General features: G+C 41.4%; 1 protein-coding gene and 1 long non-coding RNA gene across 2 annotated transcripts in view; one reads left to right on the forward strand and one right to left on the reverse strand.

Moving 5' to 3' along the window:
• Positions 1–17,267, forward strand: part of WDR64 (WD repeat domain 64) — a 127,725-nt gene that overhangs the window by 11,136 nt on the left and 99,322 nt on the right. Inside the window, exon 4 of the mRNA XM_065589127.1 lies at positions 4,323–4,352. Coding sequence (XP_065445199.1) covers positions 4,323–4,352 — 30 coding nt within the window. The remainder of the gene's footprint in view (positions 1–4,322; positions 4,353–17,267) is intronic.
• LOC135982430 (uncharacterized) lies at positions 29–17,242 on the reverse strand. Its single transcript, XR_010599789.1, has 4 exons — positions 17,070–17,242; positions 14,738–14,756; positions 4,856–4,988; positions 29–3,783 (listed from the first exon to the last, which is right to left on the reverse strand). It is a non-coding gene; the product is annotated as an uncharacterized LOC135982430 (long non-coding RNA).

Genomic DNA, 17,267 nt, shown 5'->3' on the forward strand with positions numbered 1-17,267 from the left:
AGTGAATCTTGCCCGCTTTCAAGCTTGCAACAATTGTCTGAAAGTGCAGACACTTAAAATTTCAAAAGGTGGTTCTTCAGGAACTGTCTAGCTTTTTCTAAAAACTCATGTGGCTTTTTTTGGGGGGGGGTATTTATTTTTATTTTTTTGAGACAGGATATTGGACTAGCTGGGTCCTCGAGTCCTCCAAAAATTCACTCAGGCACTAGCGGGTTCTACGATCCCATATCTGCCACTGACTGGCTTTACTTCTTAGAACTTTTTCTATTATCATCATGAAATTATGCCTCTGTTGTGTACTAAAACAGAAAAGATGTAGCTGTCACAGCATATTTCTGTCACTGAGCAACTTAACTTATACTGATGTCTAAATGCTTTCATGGAAGTAACCTGTTGACTGCATGTTCGAAGAGTCAGTCATTGGAGGTGAACTCACATGCTGAAACTCAGATAAATGGGCTTTGTTCAGAACTCCACAGGGACCTGCTCACAGACCACAGGCCTGCATCACAGCTGCTCCAAAGCCACTTCTCTAGGCTGTGGGCTACAAGAACAGCTGCAGCCCCTCCTTACCCCTTTATGCAGGCGTTCTGTGTTTGTGCATTGATATAAGCAGTCCTCTCTTCAAGGCAATGGGGAGCCCACTTCTGCAATGTCTGAGGGCACCTGATGCAGTTGCATCACCTCCTCACCCCCAAGCACAGGTAACACAGGGTTTATGTGGGTGTGGAAGGTCTATTATGAAATTCTCCCAGATGTGCAATATTTGACATTTTAAAGTTTTGGGGCCAAATTCAGCCCTGGTGTAAAAAGACACAGCTCCTCTCAAGTTAATGGCATTGTGTCAGGGTGGAATTTCCACCTTTTGAGGAATTTCTGATGTAAAAGGCCTATGAATCTTGAAGGGTTAGAACAGTGTGCTCGCTTAGTACTCTCCAATAACCAGCTTAATAGCAGTTCAGACTCCAAATATTATTAAAGCAACATTTGTTAAGGAGTCTAAGATACTCTATGAATGGTTAAAGAAATATACTGTAGCCAGGCTATAAAATGCAGTGGACATAAATCACACATCCGTGCAGATTGTCACTTCTGTGATCAGAATGCAACTTGTCCTTCACAACATTGTAAAAATGCAGTTAGGTTTTAAAGCAGCAATAACATAGTCCAGGTGTTTCAACTAATTAGGACATAATGCTCATGGAAGGAGTGAACTAGGCAACCAAAGATTCATGTGGGTAATTAAATGCCAAAGCAAAACTGAGGCATTTGGTAACTACTAAAATAATTTATTTGAAAGCCCAGGCCTCTGTCTTCAGGAACATTATCCCCCTTACACACCAAGGCAAAAGAATTCCACCCAGCACAGCAATAAAAAATAAATTTTTCCCTGTGCTATTTAGAAAGTTCTGCACTGCTGCCTCCTCCAAGTTTCCATTGATGTCACTTTGACATCAGTGTCTCTATTTTGTTTCCAGAGTTTAAATGATTTTACATCTTGCTCTTTGAAGCTGTGCATGGAGATTTTGAGTCATGCTGGTATAACTATGCATGCTGTTTGGAAAATGATGAAGGCATTACAAAGTGGGTCACATTCTGATTTCACTTACCGTGGATTTAAACAGGGGTAATACCATTGGCTTCATTGGAATAGCTTTGAGTTTACACCAGAACCAGTATATGTCTACCCTGCTGTCGAAGATGCGATTGCAGCACATGTGCACATACACACACTAGCTTTAATCTAGCTGGCAAGAGTACCAATAGCTGTGAAACCACAACAGCAGGGGCTTCAGAATAGGCTGTACAAGCCCACTTGAGACCCTGAGTACTTACTCACATGGCTAGGCTGCTTTGGAGCTCATGCTGCCATGGCTTCACTGCATGCTATCAGTATGCATGTTAGCTAGATCAAAGCTAGCCCCGGTATGTCTGTGTGTGCTGCAATCATACTTCCAACTGCAGTGTAGACAGAACCCAAGTGAGAGCAGAATTTGTCTCTTTAGCTGTGAAATCAGTTGGTCTGATTCCAGTTACTAGCAGAAGAGCCCACATCAAAGCCAACAATGGTGTTAGCATCTTTTTCAGCAGTCTGTTGTCCAGAGACCAAGATGCAAAAGGTCTCCTGTCTCATCTTTAGTGGTATTTCCTCCAGGTCAGCTCTTCAGCATATTGGCAGGGTCATCTGATATGAGGAAGCTTGCCTTGTAACTAAACTTATGGGTCTTGCAATGTGCATATAGAGGCCATTTCTCTCCTGGGTTGTCAGTTCATGAGCTCTGCCTTTCATGAATAGACTCAGGTTTTATTTATTTTAAGGTTCTGATTGTACTTGATTAGATACTTGAATGGGTGCTGGGTTTTGGTTGCACATATTTCCCACTCGAGTCAGTGGCTCTGAATGAATCTATGGACAATGCCTGGTCTGATGTGAGTAGTGAATTTCTGGATCTTTATCATGCCATTTTTGGGTGCCCATCTAAGTGGAAACATTCCTCCTGGTATAATAGACTTAAGGACAAATTCTGCATTCTATACTGGTGTAAATCCAACATGCCTCCATCAAAGTCAATACACTGGTATGCACAAGCAACATATGGTTTGATTCAGTATTCTCCTGGAAGCACTAACCTTACACAAAGTAGCTTTCAGGAGTCAAATTTGACTAAGCAATTGTATGGGACCCTGTAGCCCTTCCAGGTCAATTCCTTCAAAAAGTGTGTTCTCATGTGGAGATTTTGGGACATGGGGGGCGGGGGGGCTGGAATTGAGAATAATTGGAAGCCAGGGGAGGTGGAAATAGCAAGGAAGAAAAAAATTGTTTTACAAATGAAAACAGAAATAGTAAAGAGGATTCTAGTCATCCCACAGCGTATCTGTTTGCCTCATTCTACACTAATAAAAGAGTGGAAAATAAATGATTTCCAGCAAATTATTGCTTTGACAGCTGCATGTGTTATTTACATTACACAACTCTCCGAATGACTGATTCAGATTGGATGGGTTAGGACAGCTTTCAGCATCATCACTTAACTTATCAAGTGAGACACTTCCATCATCCAAGTGTGCTGTGTAAATTGTTGAGATGTAATTATCTTCCAATGTAAATACAGCATAGAGGCTTTTCTAGACTGAGTGCTGTAATGTAAATCCCGCACATGCTCCCACATGTCTTCAGCTATTAAAGCTTAAATTAGAGGCAAAGGAAAATTAATTATTAATTTCTAACCCAGTACATTCCTCTCTAAGGGCAAAATTCTACCTTCTTTCTAAGATGTATGTGGCTCTCTCAGGCTGGCAGTGTTTGCCTGAAGCACTCTAGATTGACAGCAAATGTTGAGCCCACTGGGAAAGGGTTAAATTTAAGGCCAAGATCTCATTACCCATCCCATCAGGTATAATGGAGGGGTTTTCTAGAGAGGGAGGATCTAGGGTGTGGTCTGATGAAGAGTGGTAGGAGCAGCCAGGCCTGAGCAGAACCCTAGAGGTGAAATCTGTTTTTAATGTTTTTGTCAATAAAGCCAAACCTCAGGAAGCCAGTGGATTGTTAACTCCACACAGCATGTGGAGTTTGTTTTAGGGAAGACTTGAAAACGCAGCTTCCTGCTCAGTCTCCCACTGCAGCCGACAAGTGTTCCATACTTGCATCTCCAAAGGCAGAATTTGATCCTAGATTTTCTATGTATGATTGAAGCTGCCAGTAGAGGGTTTGGGGCACGTCTGAGAGGAACCAGTGGCAAACGGATGATGGTGAGATCCTGGTAGGAGGAGGTGGCTGCCTGCCTGTGGGGATGCAGGAGAGAAAAGGTTGGTTCAGGATTCTCACTCTTGCAAGCTGAATAGTTCCATGTATAAAGAAAGAAACTAACTGATCTTGGGAGTCAGGAGCCTTGCATCAGGGCAGGACTTAACGTGAATGCCATTATAAAAATGGACAATTGCACTTCTCTCTTTCCCTCAAGGATCTCAAAGTGCAGACAGATGGCAGTTATTGATTCCCATTTTACAGATACTGCATCTCTCTCTTTGTTGCTCTAAGTCACTGGCAGGACTCCAGTAACTCCGACAGGGGGTATGGGCTTATTACAGGAGTGGGTGGGTGAAGTTCTGTGGCCTGACACGTGCAGGAGGTCAGACTAGATGACCATGATGGTCCCTTCTGGTCTATGAGACATGGTTGGTTATTCCATTAGGTTTCAGATCCTAGAAAAAGCACAGTGACTAACTCTCTGTCTGTGGTGATTGTTGAACTGACTGTGCTCAGATTTTTAATTCCATTGCCAGCTACTGATTATCTTTTTCTGTTTTTGTTTTGTTTTCAGATGAGGGTTCTGACAAGCACAAACATTGCAGTAAGTTTGTTTTTTTTACCCCCTTCTAATTAGATAGAATTATGTTTACTTTCTAATTATTTCATTTCATTAACTGTTGATTTTTAATTGAAAATTCTAACATTCTTTTTCTCCTTGAGTCTCCTACATAATTGTGCATAGTGCTGCATGTCAGGACATTCTGGTTCAATTCTTTCCTCTCAATTACAGAGAAGTTTGGGTATTTGTTTCCCTGGGTGGAAGGATGCTTCAGATAAGTATTTCTTCCACCAAATGCCTCTTCCCACCCAGCCCCAACCCTCTTGTATATCTTTCCAACATCTTTTCTGGAGCTGTAGGGTAAGAGGTGACATTCAGTTGACACTACAATTTTAGTAAGAAAAACTGTCATGCTGAGTAGGGAAATACAGTTCTATAGATTCCTAATTGCATCGTATGGTTGATTGACTGACATACATGAATACACCCTGAAGGCTAAATTTTACCCTGAGAATAGCACTGCAGATCTTAGGAAAGCACATTACCTCAGAGGATTTGAGGACCAAAGTCTGTCATCAATCCAAACAGCTGATGTGACCCCTTGCTGCAGTCAATACAGATATCCTGTCCCTCAGGGCCAGTGCATTTATGCTGACGGATCCGCCAAAGCAGGTGTCGCTTAAGAGGAAATAAAGGTATTTTAGGCCACGCACCCAACTTCTCTAACTACCACCCACCGAAAAAGGCAGCTCAGTAGCCAGTTTGTGCATCAAAACTTATAACTGATGTTGCAAGGACTAATTTGACCTTTGTAGTCACTACAGGGATGTATTTTAAAATAGACACACATGATTCTGAAGAGATAGCAGAAACACCCTCCCATGCACAAGCAGGTGTGTATTATTTTGGTCAGGCTATGGAAGCCAGCTATGGCTTGTGTTATCTGCTACTGTTTGAGCATTGGCACCTTCCTAACTTAATAGATCTCTGTATTAATATCCTTATATCAGATCACCCATAACATTCTGCGGTTTTTATAGATGTTGTCAGAAGTGGTTAAAACAGTCTGTGGTATGCATGTCAATGAAGTGGAAATCGCACCAAATGTCTGGCTGTGCCAACCCACAAGCTAGTATTAAGGTGTCACAACCAAACACAGGGGTTAAATGCCTTGCATAAATCCTATGCTTGTCTGACATGGGCCTCAAAATTCTGTAGTCCCCAGTGCTTTGCTGAAGGATTCATCCTGTGAATGTAAATGTGATTTGAAGGAACGTTCCAACAGGAGCAAGGTGTTCTTTGACTCTTTTTAAATGTAACAATTGTGGAAAATATTGTTTAGGAAAGGGGATACTGCTGCATCACAGCACAGCTTTTTTGTTGTTGTTGTTTTCATTGCTTGTTTGTTTTTTGTGGGTTTTTTTTTTTTTTAGTAGTGACCCTGATTTTCCTAAACAAACATGAATGAACTTTCAGTATTTTGGAAACATTTAGGATGATTTTGTTGCCTGCTGGTTGGAGAATATACCATTGGGTATTTTGCAGTGATAATGAGTTACTTTGTTGTGTAGACCTGGCGTTAGAGTTAACCCTTTGTTTTGGTTTAAAGTTGTGCTGGCATAGCTATGTCAGGCATGTGAAAAACATCACTCTCCTTATTAATGTAGTTAGGCTGGCAAAAGCCCCCATGTAGACACAGTTTATACAGGCAAAATATTCCATTTACCAGCACAGGTTATGCCATTTGGGGAGGTGGTTTAACCTGTGTAAGTAGTGTCCCCACTAGGAGCCTGTGTCAGTATAGCTATGCTAGCAAAGTCTTTGTAGTGTAGATTAGCCCTAATCTTGGATCTCTGGGATTAGCTATTGGTCACTGTCTTTTGAATACAAATATTAACAATAACTTTTAACAATGTTTGTTTGTTTTTGGGTTCAATAAACCAACAAGATTTAAGGAGCTAAAGCTAAGGGGTAAATCCCCTTAAGCTTCTTCCTCCTCCTCCTCTACTTCCATATGAGCAGCAGGCTGGTGGCTGAGGCTACAGCCTGGCTGAGCAATGGCTGTGTAGCCTTGGCCCTCCACTTGAGGAATGCCTCATGCTGCTCCATGTATCAGGTGTAGAGGCACACTTGTGCTTACACCCCTCTTTTGTCAGCCATTCCCATAGCACCCCAGTGCAAGCCGACACAGCTCCTCCCTCTGCCATCCCACAGAGGAGAGGACAGTTCGGTAGCCTGCTCCCTCGTGGTTTGCAGACATGCCTGGTCCTGCTCTGCAAGGAGAAGACCAAGGTTAGGTGTTAGGGAATGCACCTGGGGATGCCAGAGAGCAGGGGCTGGGAAGCGAAGCCAATGTTGCATTGGGAAATAGGTAGCTGTTGCCTCCAGGATAGGGCGCTTGGTGTATCCCCCAACACCTCGGGTGTCTCCTCCAGAGATGGCATACCAGGGTACTGATTCTGGACTGCCTTCCCCTGGGGATAAGGAACCACCCTTCACCGGGGTGGCAATCAGCCACCAAAATGTGCTCTCAGATGTTGGAGCACCTCCTGGACTACTAAGGGATCCCTCCCTTCTGCCCCTCATCTCCCATCCTAGGGACAATACATTTTTATTTATCTGTGTATGTATGTCAGACAGTCCACCCCTCACTATTCAACTAGCCCTCCTCTTGCCCTTCTCCTGACTCACCGCAAATTGAAATCAAAATGGCCACTATTGGACTTCCTGTTCTGGGTTAGAAAAGGTCAAAATGATTTCATTTCAGTAATGTTGAAACCAGTGTTTTGATATGTCAGGAATGAACTGTTGCTGAATAGTTCATTCTGCAAAAGACTTCAAGATTTTGACTTTTCATCCTGAATCAGGATGAAAGAAAATTTCAAAATACTTTTCATGGGACAGAAACTCCATTTTCCAGCCAGCTCGAATATGTGCTGTTATAAAGTTAGTCTTTCTGGAACTCCTTAGGAACCAAAGATATGTTTTAAAAAATAAAGAGTGCATATTAAAATTGTAGTTTTCCTTTCAGTTGTCTGTATCTGAACTCTTAGTAAAATTTCAGGGACAGCTACTCAGCTGATATAAATCTCTGCATCTCCAGTAACTTTAGGAGTGCTGTGTCAAATTACACAAATTGAGGTCATAGCCCAAGCAGCTAAATTAGTGTTAGAATGAAGAGCTGTGAATAATGTGTTGCCATATCTCCTGCTTAATTTCTGGATAGCTGGACAGCTTTGCTTTGCAGGACTTACATTTCTGTTCCCAGATCTTCAGAAACAGCATGGTAGAATTAACAATCCGTTCTTCTCTGTCTGAAATTAAGACATTTTCATCTGATTTAATATGGTCTGTGATGCCACTTTTAGATCATCCATCAATCTGTATCTTTTATGAAAATGAAGTGAGGCTGGATGCCAAGTTAAGTGAGAAAATCTCTCTGAACTCTCCATCTGCTGATAGATAAATCTCAGCAGCAGTGCTCTTGCCATTGTATTGCAGAATAACATCTTGTGCTCCTTCCAGTCTAAGTTCTCATAGCATTTAAAAAAACTGAGATTCATGAAACCATGATAGGAAAGGAATGGTCCCATTTAAAAGACAGGAAAGTCAAGGCACAGGGAGGGTGTGAGTTTGACCAATATAACACAGCAACTGTGTGGCAGATCCAGGACTAAAAGCCAAGTCTCCTGGAATACTTGTACAATCTGAACCTTTCCAAATACCAGATAGTTAAGAAGAACCTGAGTTGTCAATAGATCCTTTCCTATTTTGCTTTATGGTTTTATGGACGAACAAACCTGATTTCATTATTTGATGAGATTACAAGTTTGGTTGATAAAGATAACTGCATAAATGTAATATATCTTGACTTGTGTATGGCATTTGACTTAGTACTGCCCAACATGCTGGTTTAAACCTTAGCATTGTACAACAGCAATAAAATGCATGTTAAATGGCTTAGGACCTGGCTAATGGACATGTCTCAAAGTAGTTGTAAATTGGAATCATAAGTGAATGGGGGTGTTTCTAGTGGGATTCCACAGGGATCTGTACTAGGTCTGATGCTAGTCAACTTTTTCATCAGTAATCCTGAAGTAGATATAAATTCACTGGTGATAAAAGCTGTGGATGACACAAAGATTGGTGGAGTGGTAAATAATGATGAGGACAGGGCAGTCATACAGAGCGATCTGGGTTGCTTGGTAAGCTGGGCCCATTCAAACAAAATGCATTTTAATATAGCCAAATGCAAAGTTATACGTCTAGTCCCAAAGACTGCAGACCACACCAACAGAATGGGGGACGGCATCTTGGAAAGCAGTGACTCTGAAAAGGAGTTAGGGGTCATAGTGAACAAGCAACTGAACATGAGCTCCCAGTGTGATGCTGTGGCAAAAAGGGCTAATGTGATCTTTAGATGTGTGAACGGGGGTGGGGGGGAGGGGCGGGGAGTAGGAGTAGGGAGATGAATTTATTTCTGTATACAGTGTTGATAAGACCAGTACTAGAATACTGCATGCCGTTCTGGCGTTCATATTTTTAAAAAGATGTTGAAAAATTGAAGAGGGTGCAGAAAAGAGTCACAAATTATTTGAGGATTAGAGAAAATGCCCTATAGTGAAAGACCAAAAGAAATAAATATGTTTAGCTTCCCAAAATAAAGATTGAGAGGTGATTTGATTACAGTGTATATGTACCTCCCTGGGAGAAAATACTGGTTACTAAAGGCCTCTAATCTAGCAGAGAAAGGCATTACAAGAAGAATGGCTGGAAGCTGAAGCCAGACAAATTGAAATAGAAACAAGCTGAAGCCAGACAAATTGAAATAGAAACAAGGCACAGATTTTTAACAGTGAAGCTGATGAAGAGTTGTGAAGATTTGCTCTGTCATGGTATGTTTATGCTCTCTGTATGTGTGTATATATATATCCTCAATATTTATTCCACTCTATATGCATCCGAAGAAGTGGGCTGTAGCCCACAAAAGCTTATGCTCTAATAAATTTGTTAGTCTCTAAGGTGCCACAAGTACTCCTGTTCTTTATGAGGATACAGACTAACACGGCTGCTACTCTGAAACAGATTCCTGCCACATAGCTATAGATAATCTCTGCTGCCAAGAGGTTTAGCTGCATGACACTTGTCAGTATGTAAAGCTAATCTGTTAACATGCTGAAGCCTTCTTCAGGGCTTGGTACTGCTAGTTTCTGAGAACTCACAAATCCTAGGCCTTTTACTAGGGCTTATGTTGGCTGTGTTATGTTTCATGTGTCAGAGGCTTTCATTTTGGATCTTATCACCTTTCAAAGTGTACAGCACTGTATGTTCCTGTTTATCTTTATTGGCAGTGCTGATGCTTTTTTGTTCTTGCATATACCTCCATGAGGTTGGCCGTGGCTATTTCATGGAAGGAACCCATCTCTCTCTCTCTCTCTCTCTCTGGCTTTCCACCTAGAGTATAATGGTACCTTTTGGCCTTAATATTCATGATCCCCTGGTGTAATTTCAATGGAGTTATGAAAGATGAATTTGGCAAAGACCCTTTTAAAATGTGAATCCTCAACTCATATGTATTAAAAAAAGAAAAAGAAAAATTGTTCTTTCACTGCTTTTTCCAGTTCCCACTTGTTCCTGTGCATTTCTCCATGCTGAATTTCTTCCTGACTGACAATTTTTAATAAACTGATGCAGCACACATCTTTGTATCCATTTTTTGCTGTTGCATTATGCAAAAATAAATCTGCATATAAATAACATTTTAAGGCAATAAAGGACATATTTGGAGTTCAGATTGTTTTGTTATCTTGCAATCTGCTGGTATATACACAAATAGCAGGTGGTGTGTGTTCTGATTGAATGTTTCTGATACTTTTTTTTTTTTTAGTCTGTCAGTCAGTAATGGCTTATCTCTTCAAAACAGGATAATCTTAAAGAAGAAACTTGTCTTGGTTGGTGTCCTTGGTCAAAATTCCCCTCTGTTGTAGTGGGAACTGTGCGCACCAGTTTTCTCCCTATCTGCCTTCTTCCTCCCACCGAGAACTGGTTGCATTGCAGTGGACCATTAAATGATTGTTGGAGATGTAAACAGGCTGTTTTGTGTGAATGTATGTTTAGATATAAACTAGTTCTTGTGACACTCATTGGAGTCTTCAGGAATGTCAGGTGCTACATCAATATAAGATCATTATAGTTCATTAGGAATAATCATGATGAGCTTTTAGTATAACAATTTTTTACTAAAGGATAAATTTATACTCGTGTGTGTGTGTGTGTGTTTGCTTGCTTGCTCGCTCAAACAAGACTATTAATTCCAAATCCTCTTCCTCTTGTGAACGATATGGCCTATGTATTACTCTGTGTCCTGAACTTTCATATTCCCTCAACCCTTCAAAAATACCATCACACACACACACACACACACACACACACTCTTAACCTTCAAACCTACTGCTTTTAAAAGGCTTTCAAATTTATCAACTGTGCAAGTGTCTTTCTCCTTGTTAGTGAAAATGCCATCTAAGTAATGCTCAGTCCTCTGATAAACATCTTGTCTTATATAATAAAATGGCTGGACTGTTGCCCATATTGTACTCTATTCAAGAAAGCCCTGCCTGTATTACTTAGTATCGACTCCTTGCAGGCCTTCCCCTGTACTATATAATTACAGCGATTTAAGTCTGGTTGCAAATAGTTTTGTTCTCTGCCTAACTGGGGGAAAAGGATCCTGGGGCCTCATAACTGGGTCCTGTTTCACTGCTAATCCTTGAGGGGATTAATAGTCATAGCCCTTCTGACGCAAAAGGGTATCACTGAGGTGCTGCAGAACTTTAAGGTAAGTCTACATAGCAACACATGGATGATATTCTTTATAGCATTTGCCTAGGGACTAACTGCTGCCAAGTTCTATTTTGAGAGTATCTAGTTTGCTGGTTAGAGTTTAGTGCTGAAACCTATATTCCGCGGCTAGTTGGTGGTTCTGCATCTTAGGGAGAAGGAAAAAATTGAGAGAGTTACACTGAGAGATTGGAATAGTCTAATCAAAATGGAGCTAAACTTTTCCTTCCTTACTCTAGTGGGGAGAATAAAATGTTAAGTGTTGGAAAATTAACACAGTTTGAGTCAATACTCAGGATGCAGTTTGAAAGTCTAACTACTCCTAAATTCAATGTGGCAGGTGTTGGTAGTTTAAATGAGTATTTACAGATTTTCTGACAGTACAAGTTCTAAATTCTGCTTATTTGTGCCAGTGTAAGTCTGAAATAACTCTACTGGCCATAGGTCTTCACAGGTTTAAATTGGAGCAGAATTCAGCTGTAAGATTTTTTAGAACAAGACTTCCAATTCCTGTTTCTGGAAGATTTTTTTTTTAAAGATAGATTTGAATTTTTCTGGCTTTCTAACTTATTTATTTTATAGTAGTAAGATATTTGATTTAAATGATCTATTTACAAACTTTAAGGCAATGTTGCAATAGAATTGGCTTCCAACAGTGTATATGTAGTGCAACTCTTCAGATTTCTGTAACTCCATAGGGTTTTGCACATATACTGTTTAGTTGTAAGTATTATGTTTTAAGTAGGAATTAACAAGCTATATAACTTTCACTTATCTTTTCTCTGCTTTAAAACAAATAGCAGTGAAGGAGGGAAGAAAGCTATCTAATCAGATTGGGTTTAAACTGTCTTCTCTATCCACTGCCTTTGCATAAACCATTTTCCATCTCTCCCCACCATGATCACTACAGAGGCGTAGAAAAAAGTGAATCTAATACTGCTCTCTTGTTCTGTAATGTCAACTCTCCTCTGTCTTCGGAGTTAGATGCGAAAGTGGTAGGTGCCTTCTAAAAACCATAGAGAGAGAGGGCAACCTCAGAACGTGCTACCTCTATACTTGGGGAAGAAAATCTTCAAGAAAAACATGAAATTCTTTTATTTATGGTCTGGATTTTGAGTGTGCAGGAGTGGACTGTGATAGTTCCTATTTAATCCAAATCTGTCACCCTCCCCCACATGCACCCACACCAGAGCTGCACATATCATTACTTTCCCTTACTGAATAGCACTGGAGATGATTCTCTTCCCTTGCAATTATTTTAACTGCTTGTCCACCACCTGACTACACAAAGCATAGATTTTTGCCTTGCAAAATTGTAGTGGTCTCCCTTTCGGAAATGACAGGGTTGTTTTGCTTCATTAAAATGGTCCCCTGTTCTTTCCAACAGTGAAGCAAACAATACACTGAGTTTACACCTGATGGTAGGACTACATTCCAACTTTTCAGCTCTAATAGTCACTTCCCAAATCAAGAGGGTCTGACCCCTCAGATAGATGTAAACAGAAGGCAGTATATCACCCAAGGTCCATGCACGTCTTCTAGAGTAACTGTACCACTACCCAATTACTAGAAGCAGAGTACTGTCCATGGGAAATATTGCCTCCTATGTATGGTGTTGCTCATAAAGCATTAGCTGCACCACTCAACATGCCTCTCCATTATACACTCAGCTATTCTGTACTTCTCAGCTTAATCCTTTGATTCTTTCCACCTACATAATTATGCAGAACCTCTAAATGCCCTCTCAGCTTGGGTTTCAACCCTAAACTCTAAAGAGCAAACCAGAGACTCACATGTGGCTGCCCTGCTCTTAGAGATACAAGGTGGGTGAGGTAGTACCTTTTATTGGACCAACTTCTGTTGGTGAGACAGACAAGAAGAGTTCTGTGTATGTTCAAAAACTTGCCTCTCACCAACAGAAGTTGGTCCAATAACAAATATTATCTCCTCCATCTTGTCTCTCTAATATAGTGGGACCAACACGGCTACAACAACACTGACCTGCTTTTGTAAGTCAGTACAATTGGGGTCCCAGCTAATTTATGTAACCCCAAGTTTATGGGCCAGTTGTTTCTTCTGTTCTTGAGCAAAAAGCACTTGATCCCAGCTGTCACATCTGTCAGTTTTGGTTTAGTTATTAACCATGGACCCCGTATCTGCCTATTGCATAATCATGCTTTGTGGCCTTAGATGTGGTATGTTACAGACAATTCTTTAAAAATAACCACTGTCCTGGCTGAAACCGTGGCTACCTTCTGACATACTCCAGGGACAAAAAGATTTGTTCCTTTGATACGACCTGCACAACTTGCACAATGCTTGAAACATCCAATGAATTGTTGGTTGGCCGGTATCACAAGAGAGTCCCTTCCTCTAGCATCTTCCCAATTCTCATCCTTCTCAAACTGGCCTCTGTAGAATCAGATCATTAGACTTCCTCCATGGCTTTAGCTTAGCTGAGCTCCCCACCATAACTGGCTGCCACCGAGTTGCCTCAGTTTAAGGCAGGAGCTGCAGCCAACAGCAGCAGCTCAGTCAGCCTTTCTTTTAGACAAAGACAAAGACCCCGGATAAATTTTTCAAGCAGTCAATGAAATCTGAAACTGATGCTTTGCCTTTTTAGCCTCTGAGAAGCAGACACACAACTTCGCAGTAGTTTACTCTTCTTAGCTTCGGAATGCATTTGAAACGTCTAACAGCTGCTGGCGTAATTCAGGGTGACAAATCATTTTATAAGGGAAAACTCTTCTTGCCTTCCAAGTGCAGGAGCACCATCCCTCTGCTTCTTGTCTGATTGCACTTCCTTTGCAATCAGATTACTTGATCCTTGTTCAGATCTAGCACATGCTTTTCAACCTTTTGCAATGGTGAGGCTGGGTACCTCCATATGCAACAAAAAAGAGGGCTGAATATGTTTGATTGAAAGGTCTGGTCAGGCAAGAATATCTGTTTGTCACTGTCATTTCTATCCCATCTTTTATTTATAATGACATACGGATACAAGCTGCTGCTTGTTGGGCATAACCCTCTCGTTGCCCATATTGCCCTGGAAGCTTAGGGTATGACTATACTCAATAAAAGACACACGGCATGACATAGATGTGACTGGTCCAGGTCAGCTGACTTGAGCTTGCAGGCCTCGGGTACTTGGGCTATAAAATTGCAGTTTAGATGTTTGCACTCGGGCTGGAGCCAGGGCTCTGAGACTCTGTAAGGGGGGTTGGATCTCAGAGCCTGGGCTCCAGTCCAAGCTCAAATGTCTACACTGCACTTTTATAGCCCCACAGTGCAAGCTTGAGTCAGCTGATCCAGATTCTGAGAATTGGTGCCGTGTTTTTTATTATGGTGTAGATATATCCTTAGTGTCTACATAGACAGACAGCACTTTGGTTTTTAAGGTCTTTTCTAAGCAACACTCAAGCAGTGAGTTTTATCTGCCTCGTCAGGCAGCAGGGCAGTGGAGGAGGAATTAGAAGACCTGTGTTCTATCTCCAGCTCTGCTACTTGCTGTGTGAACTTGGGAAAATTATATAAGCTCTCTGCGCCTATACCAGCCATCTGTAAAATGGTGTTATGTTAATGTTACTCACCTCTGTAAGGAACTGAGATCTGCAAATAAAAATGCAAAGCAGTATCATCTTTTTGAAGTTTCTATGTGCAAGTCTGAGTAACATAGCGATAATTTCCTTTTAAATTGCACAAAATATGTGGGAAGAGAATTATATCTCCTCTGATTTACCAAATACTTTTAAAATTTCTGAATTCCAACATAAAGTGAGCAGTGATTTAACAAAAGTAAAGGTATTCATAACCTCTGGCTCTTGCTCTTACCAGCAGACAAAGGGTGCATAGATTATATGCTTTGTAAAGAAAACCTCCACATTACATAAAAACACAAACATCCACAGAAAAATCTAATACATTCCCATAGAACATCACCTCTCTTTTTTCTTAATAAATGGTCTAACTCTGAATGTTAAAGACAGCCAAGATTAAATTCAGTCGGAAGTAAAAATGAATACATAGATCTAAGAGGATACTAACAATTCCTATTTCAACTCCACTGAATACAAATCACTCATAATTTATTATATTTCTCATTCTTACTCTACATAAGGTGCACGCCCCAGCTGCTTGTGATTGTAAAACAAATACAAAATTGTATTATGAGCTACCTGACAGCAGCAGGTGGAAAGGAGTCTGAAATCCATATGAATGCACTATAGAGTGGGAACCAGAGCTAAAAATATTTTTCTCTTGGGTACTGGAGTGAGTAATATCTGTTAAATCTAAAACTTCATGCTCTGGAAAAAATAACCTCCACACTTTGTGTCAGTCTAAATATCCATTTTTGAGCCAGTGGTATAGACATTTGTACCTGTTCTTTTATCTTTTTGTGTCACCAAAGATGTTATAGTTTTTTCCTAAAAAGGGGAGGCAGGGAGAGAGTTTCAGTGGTATATAAAATATTTTAGCTACAGGAGGTGATGACTTCTGACTGCCAAAAATTCTTACCATTCTAATTTAAGTGATTTAGGAGCACACATTCCATTAATTTTGGAGCTTGTGCACCTAAGTCACTTATATGCTTTTGAAAATTCCACCCCAGCAAGGATGTGTAACTACATGGAGGAGAAAACATTTGTTTCCACCTCTTTTGTCTTTAGTATTATAAGAATTCTCCTTCCACCGGGCAGTGGAATGCGGTAATTTATCTTCTGAAACACCAGGTTTCTCCTCCCTTGATTGAATTAGGAAGGTCCATCCCCTGACTGAGTTAGGAAGGTCCAATCACCTAGAGATTGAGCGTCCCAAGAGGATGTAAATGTAGTTGGCACTCGACTCTTTTGTTTGGGGAGGCTTACACAAGCGCTGGAAGCTCCCTAGAAAGGGGGGCCAGCAGTGGCTGGACCATGGCCGTTCCCCCTGAGGTCCCACCCTCACTCTGCCTCTTCCCACCCCCGCTCTTCCTCTTTCCCCAAGGCCCTGTCCCATCCACTGCTCACTCCTTTCTGCCACTGGGGTGAAGAGGTCGAGCAGGAGTGGGGCCTCAGGGCAGAGCACAGGCGGAGCGTGTGCAGGGTCACAGCACTGGTGCCGGTGGCCCCCTACATTTCTAAGGAGCTTCTGGTGGCAGTGCTCCAAAGGCAGTGGGGCAGCACACCTCCAAAGGGAGATGAGCCAGGGCCGCATACAGAATTTTTCCCCTTGCAGGGCCACTGTTTTGGTGGGATGCTAAGCCTTCCCAACCCTCTTATACACACTGCCCATGGGTGTAAATGAACAGAATTTCTCACAGGAGGGAGAGAATTGACTAGAAGTAATCCAGTAATGCCTAATTGGAGCTATTCAAATCATGAGAATTCTCCTGTTGACCTAACTACCGCCTCTCAGAGAGGTGGATTACCGACACCAACTGGAGAATCCCCTCCTGTATGCACAGGTAGTGTCTTAACTTATGTGCAATAGCAACACAGGTGCACCTCTGCAGTGTTTTAGGTGTAGACAAGCCTGCAGTTATATAGAATGTTCTTTCTTTTACTTTTCCTAGGCATGCTAAAATGCAACTGTAAGCTAGTCAGCATTTTCACTAGCCAGGGAAGGGAAATAAAGCTTCAGGCATTAGTCTCTTAAGGCCCTTTCTTTGGGACTTTTTTTATTGCCCACACAACAATTGCAACATGAAAAGAAATCAACTGAAAAATATTGATCAATAATTCCCAGAGGCTTTCCCTACTCTAGCCGGCCATGAGGGGAACTTTCTTCTTAGTTCTTCTTTGATTCAGCTTTCCCTTCCTTTTATACTCTGCCTTGAGCAGGCATCTGACAGCCTGTTAACCCTTTATCTTGTCGCAGCAGTCCAGCCCCAGTACTATAAATATTGAATAACAAATCTAAACATAAAGTAGAGCCTTTCCTTACCTGTTAACATATTAGCAACCTAGGGCACTGGACCAAGATGCAGGAGCTCTGAGTTCTATTCCCAGCTCTTCCACTGGTCTGTTGGGTGACCTTGGGCAAATCACTTCTCCTCCCGCTGCCTCAGTTTCCTCATCTGTAAAATGGGGATGATATCTCCTTGGTAAAGTACTTTGATATCTGCTGATGAAAAGAGCTGTA

This window comes from Chrysemys picta, chromosome 3 (genome assembly GCF_011386835.1).
Source record: "Chrysemys picta bellii isolate R12L10 chromosome 3, ASM1138683v2, whole genome shotgun sequence".
Taxonomy (NCBI): Eukaryota; Metazoa; Chordata; order Testudines; family Emydidae; genus Chrysemys; species Chrysemys picta.